General features: G+C 41.0%; 1 protein-coding gene across 4 annotated transcripts in view; it reads right to left on the bottom strand.

Annotated features, from left to right (window-relative positions):
• Positions 1-2,167: 2,167 nt before the first annotated feature.
• Positions 2,168-5,842, bottom strand: part of HSF5 (heat shock transcription factor 5) — a 16,628-nt gene continuing 12,953 nt past the window's right edge. For all 4 annotated transcript variants that reach the window (XM_075594538.1, XM_075594535.1, XM_075594536.1 and 1 more), the window contains one exon: positions 2,168-2,699. In XM_075594538.1, the coding sequence (XP_075450653.1) occupies positions 2,685-2,699 (15 nt within the window). In that variant the 3' untranslated portion in view covers positions 2,168-2,684. The remainder of the gene's footprint in view (positions 2,700-5,842) is intronic.

Genomic DNA, 5,842 nt, shown 5'->3' with positions numbered 1-5,842 from the left:
TCAATGGGGGTTATTTTTGTAATTTCTCCCGGCTGCAAAACTGTGACAAATAAAAGGCAACAAGCGACAGAGAAGCCTAATGCTATATCCAATAAGACAAAAATACACAGTAAAATACTTATATATTCTCTTGAAAAAGGGTAATTTGGTTTAACCCTTTGGCCAAAGCATTGTAAGCCTGTGACCCACGACAAGGCAGACCCTGTTCACAGGTCCTAACACTACCAGATAAAATACTAATATACCTCTATTAGGGTTAAAATTCTCATTCACCTCTATTAGGAGGGAGAAAGACCAACATTGGATCTATATCCAGTAAAATGAAAGGGATCTGCTGACTTGGGAAGTGGGGAGGGGCGGGCTTAAAACCTGGGAAGGAGGAGCCACTAACCTCCATCAGCTGAGACAGCTAAAAATAAGTTAACAAACAACACACAGATAAAAGGCACCAGATTTATCAAGGGATAAAATTCCGATTAAAAGCAAAGGAATTTTCATGATTGATACAACTGGTGTGGTTTTTGCAGTCAGGGCACTTTGATTTGATAATTGTCCCCCAATATACAGTCTTGCCTATCAACACACATTCTTATTATATAAAAACAAATCTCATAGCAGTTATCGTCTTTAACAAGGGCCCTACTGTATTGTGTATACGCTGAAGTGACTGTTTGGGCCATTTTCTGAGGAAGATCACTGAAGTCTATGGGGATATTCTGAATGGCCACTTTGGTGCATTCAGATACGTTTTACGGCTGAAAAGCAAGCATAAAACTGATGCAAATATTCTACACAGAATTTATCCAAGAAAGAAATCCTACTCATTTGAATTAGAAACAATTTCATTGATATGTTGAAAGCCGGTTTTCTGTTACAATGTTGCACTCCGGAGACTTTGATAAATGACCCCACTAAATTTCATTAACCTCAATGTGAAAGTGAATCGACATGTCACGATGCTTGGAGTCGCAAAGTTCCACAAGGTGCATTAGCTGCACAGATAAAGCTGCAAAACTCTCACAAGCACAGTTTCTGTGACCAGCTTGGAAGAGGGCTGGCTTGTATATATAAAAATATATCTTTTTCTGGAACCATGGGGTCTCCTGGCGCCGAACATTCTCCACAAAAAGGGGGTTGGGGGGGAGAGTCAACAGAGCGTATTGCTACTTGTAAAGGAAAAAGAGTTTTTACACACATACACCAGTTGAGGCATGTTGAGGGTAATTTGTCTCTCTTACTTTTCCCAGTGGTTGAGCCTATACTTTTTGATGTTAAACCCCCCCCCCCCATGAACCTGGAGACTGGAACAACATACAAAATGCGTCCATGACTCCCGAGACACAATGTTACATTGACTCAACTATGCTGAAATATTAGGTGATTGCAGTGACACTAATATATATACAAGTTGCTGTTAATTATATGAATGGAGTTCCTCCTGTGCCTGTTCAATAGTAACATGAGCACAAATAATCATGTTTGGGTTGAGTATGTACTCATTTTGTATTATTCCAGTACTAGGCGGCTCAGCCTAAACATACTCAGAATGTGTTGTCATGTGTGCCCTGCTCATTTCTTCCCCACTGTGCTATGGACGCAGCAATATTGATGTTATGATTATGATTGATACATTCTAAGAAGTTGTAGCTCACACATTTTTTATTATTGCATATCTTTATAAATATAGGATAGTTAAGAGCATTACATTGACTAGAGTGAAAAATACAACAAAAGCAACATACTGTATCTGCTATAAATATAGATATTACATGAATCGTTTGATAAACCAGTGAATATTCTTACTCCAGCATCAAAAAACAGAATAAAACAGTTTGTTCTGGAGAAAAATCCAATGGTCGTGATTGACAATCTGATAGAGTGCTAGGATTTAGGGTCTCTTAAGTAATGCCACATATTCACATTTTTGTTATAGCAGGTGACACTGCTGCTTGAGAACCTTATTCCCACTTAAATGTTAAAAAATATATTTTTCTATTAAATACAGCTGCTATTTTTTCATACTTATTACAACCACATACTTCACAGCTGAATTTCCCAGCACTCTTCAATTTCAGATAAATATTGATGTAAAATGTTTTACAGAAACTCTAAAGCTTTTTTTTTTAAACCCCCCCCCCCCAATAACCTCAACCCCTCCCTCTTCCCCCCCCACCCAAACTCATCAAAAATAACAGCAACTTTGGAATCACTTTAAAATTCTTATCTAATTTTGGTTTTATATCTTAATGACATCAGGAAGTATAATTTGTTTATTGCATTTGCTGTTCTTATTGGAGTATGGATTTGGTGTCAGAATTTGTAAAGCTATTCAACATATCTTAAATTGTGACACCCAGGGTGTTGAATGCTTGAGTACTTTCAGGTAATGGCAAATCGAATACATTCTGATTGTTCTGTAGCTTTAACAGCTGCAAAAGAATGAGTTTTGTATAGGCTGATAGACTTATTCCAAACCAAACGGGAAAAAAGTAAGGAAAATGCATTTTTAAATGCAACTTAAAAAAACAATTGGAACTTTGCCTCTGGGTTGCAGGCACCATTCAACCACCTCAACCCAAGCTGACTTTGAATAAGACCTGCATGGCATCACCAGTAGGACTTTACTCTTCACTCTCCTAATTCTTCCTCCTTTGGAAACTGCTCTTGCTTGCAGGCCACATCCACTAAGAGATGGAGATCTGTGTAGAAGCAGCAACAAGTTAAGTGATTAATCTGCTTTATGAAGCCCAGTAAGACAGAAGCTTGATCAACAGCAACAAGCTCAATCTCACCCAGCCCAAGACAAGTACAAAACAAAGCCAGGCATCATTAGTAAAGTGGTACAAAGGGTATTAGGGTGCTCAAGAAATTGGATCTTATTCAATATTTCATTTGTATATAAACACAGAACTCCTTAGTGGGAAAATGGATAACATAAATTCACAATCCTGAGATAACTTGATTGCAGTGTGACAAATATCCCCTGAAGATTGAGGAAGAGTGAGGTACTCCACACTCATCTAAAACCTCATTGGAGGAGTCTTCAATATAATCATCAATCAGGAAGGTACTACTCACATTTGTCATGAAATAGATGACCCACTTCAGGAGGCCTTTCTGTGGTGTGCCAGCCGCTGTGGTAACTTCAATGAAGAAATAAAGGGGGAAAGCAGCATGTAACCTGGTTGTGCTCTGCTTTTTCCCTTTTTTTCATTATTAGAAAAGTGGGCACAAGTTCTTGCCTGGCGTTACAAGCCAATGATGACTCAAGCAATTATTCAATGACTAAAGCTCTAGATTAACTCATGGAAAAACTCACAACGGTAATGCAACCTTTCCAAGACCACCATTGAAGTCACAGCAAAATCAGAAAAGTAGAACAAAACAGCTAGAATACTACTAATTCAATTATTGCACTGGTTTGTGTCTTTCTTGGGTTTCTAATTTTAATGGGCAAAAAGCCCAGCCTGAGATTAAGATAGTCTCAAGTGCAGTTTGGTTTGCTATCCCAATTTAGATGCACTCAACCAAACCCTAACCATTCATACCTATTATAATCAGTGGTGGGATTCAGAAATGGTTCTTACCTTCAGCGGCGTCCTCCCGGCATCTTCCCCCTGAAACTCTTTCACCTGTCCGGGCGGCGTGCGGCGTCTCCCAGCATGCTCCGGCATCGCATGTGTCCCCCTGCAAATCCCCTTGTGTCCCGCATGTGTCCCCCTGCCATGACAACGCGACGCCGCGAACTGTCCTGTTGCCATAGCAACGGGGCGTCACATGATGCGGTTACGTCATGTGGCGTTCCCGTTGGCATCGCTACGTGGCGCCATTTTTGAGACTCGAAAACTGGATTTCCCAAAACAAACTGTTTTTAAACACTGACAAGACTGTAACAATGGTGTTCGGGACCAAGACTAAATATTTAAAGCTTCCAGCGACTGCGCTCCATATTAGAACCAACGCTAACACCACCCTAACCCCTGTCACTAGTTTTAAATACCTGGGCTTATGGTTTGACTCCCACTTAACATTCGGAATGCACATTGATACCCCCTGACATCCAAAACATATGCCAAACTAGGGGTACTTTACAGGAAAAAATCCTCCCTAAGTCTCCCGGTCAGAAAGCGTATCGCACAGCAGATGCTAATGCCAATTATTGACTATGGAGACATAGTATATGGCACGGCACCCCAAACCCACCTTAGCAAACTTGACACCCTCTACAATTCAATTTGTCGTTTTGTTCTCCAATGCAACTATAACACACATCACTGCGAAATGCTCAAAGAACTAGATTGGTCATCACTAGAGTCTAGGCACAAAGTTCACCTTTCCTGTCTTGCCTTTAAATTCTTTATGGGCAAGCTACCCAGCTACCTGAACAAGCTCCTCACCCCTACCACATGCAGCACCTATCATCTGAGATCTGACTCCAAAAGACTGTTTATGGTCCCAAGGCTCAACAAAGTATCCGGCCGCTCCTCCTTCTCTTACCGTGCACCCCAAAACTGGAACAACCTACCAGAGACTCTCACATCCACCACCAGTCTAAGTTCATTCAAATCTAAGGCTGTCACACATTTTAATCTGGTCTGTAACTGTTACATACGCCTATAATATATTATCTTTAACTGTGCATGCAATGTCTTGTATATAATGTATACCCTGCTCATTTATGCAACTGTATTTGTAACCATGTATTATTTGTCTTAACTCTGTGCCCAGGACATACTTGAAAACGAGAGGTAACTCTCAATGTATTACTTCCTGGTAAAATATTTTATAAATAAATAATTTGATGCCGATGCCGCGCGGCCATATTGAGAAGATATGCAGGGAAAAGATGCCGGGAGTTGCCGCCCGCCGCCCGGACAGGTGAGAGAATTAAGCACTGGTTCGGTGAACTTGTGAAATTTCAGTAACAGGTTCACACGAACCGGTGCGAACCGGCTGAATCCCATCACTGATTATAATGTCATGTAAATGGTGATCTGGTACAGAATGCAGTGACTACATTACATTACTAATAATTAAACAAAGAGCAATACCAATGTGTGAGAACAGATGTGGTACTCACCAAAAGCTTGAAAACATTACTCCTTTGCCTTACTTCCAGACACAAACATTACTCAAATGCACACAGAGTTCTCCAAACACACACACACACACACACACACACACACACACACACACACACACACACACACACACACACACACACACACACACACACACACACACACACACACACAGAAGTGTGTGGCCCCTACTGTTTTTTCAGTATAGTCATTTATCAGAAGTAGATTTAAAACTCTCCGCATTTCATTCTCTTACTGAGCTTATACTGTGTGCGATGGAGCTTGCGCGCACATGCGCCAAGCACAAAGTGCAGGATCCCTTGAGGCCGCTCCTAGTGCACACGACGGAGCACGCTGGCACGACCGCATTTTGCCGTGTCACGTAAGTGGTTCAGCTAATCACGGCGAACCAGCTCCATGATGTCATAGCCACGCCCCATCATCTGATGAGCACAGATCGCTTGCGCTACAGCAGCGCAGCACGGTAAAGAGCTCGCACTCTCGCAAGCAAGCGGAGTGTATGAGCTCGGCATTAGGCAATGGATCAGTACCGAAAATGTAATCCAGTTAAGAAAAGAGGATTATATTACAGCACCATGCAAAAGATTTCAATGCCATATTTACTGCGGTATTAAGCTGTAAAACCATAAGGTTTTTTTTAACGCTCTGCACCACTTAGTAAAAATGGCCCTCTATATTTACAGTAGTAAAAGTGAAATAAAAGAATATGTAAAAGACTGATAGACCAACCAATTCTAGTG

The sequence above is a fragment of the Ascaphus truei genome, chromosome 3 (assembly GCF_040206685.1).
Source record: "Ascaphus truei isolate aAscTru1 chromosome 3, aAscTru1.hap1, whole genome shotgun sequence".
NCBI classification, from domain to species: Eukaryota; Metazoa; Chordata; class Amphibia; order Anura; family Ascaphidae; genus Ascaphus; species Ascaphus truei.
Note: the sequence above shows the minus strand (reverse complement) of the source record. Positions and strands in the feature narration are given on the sequence as shown.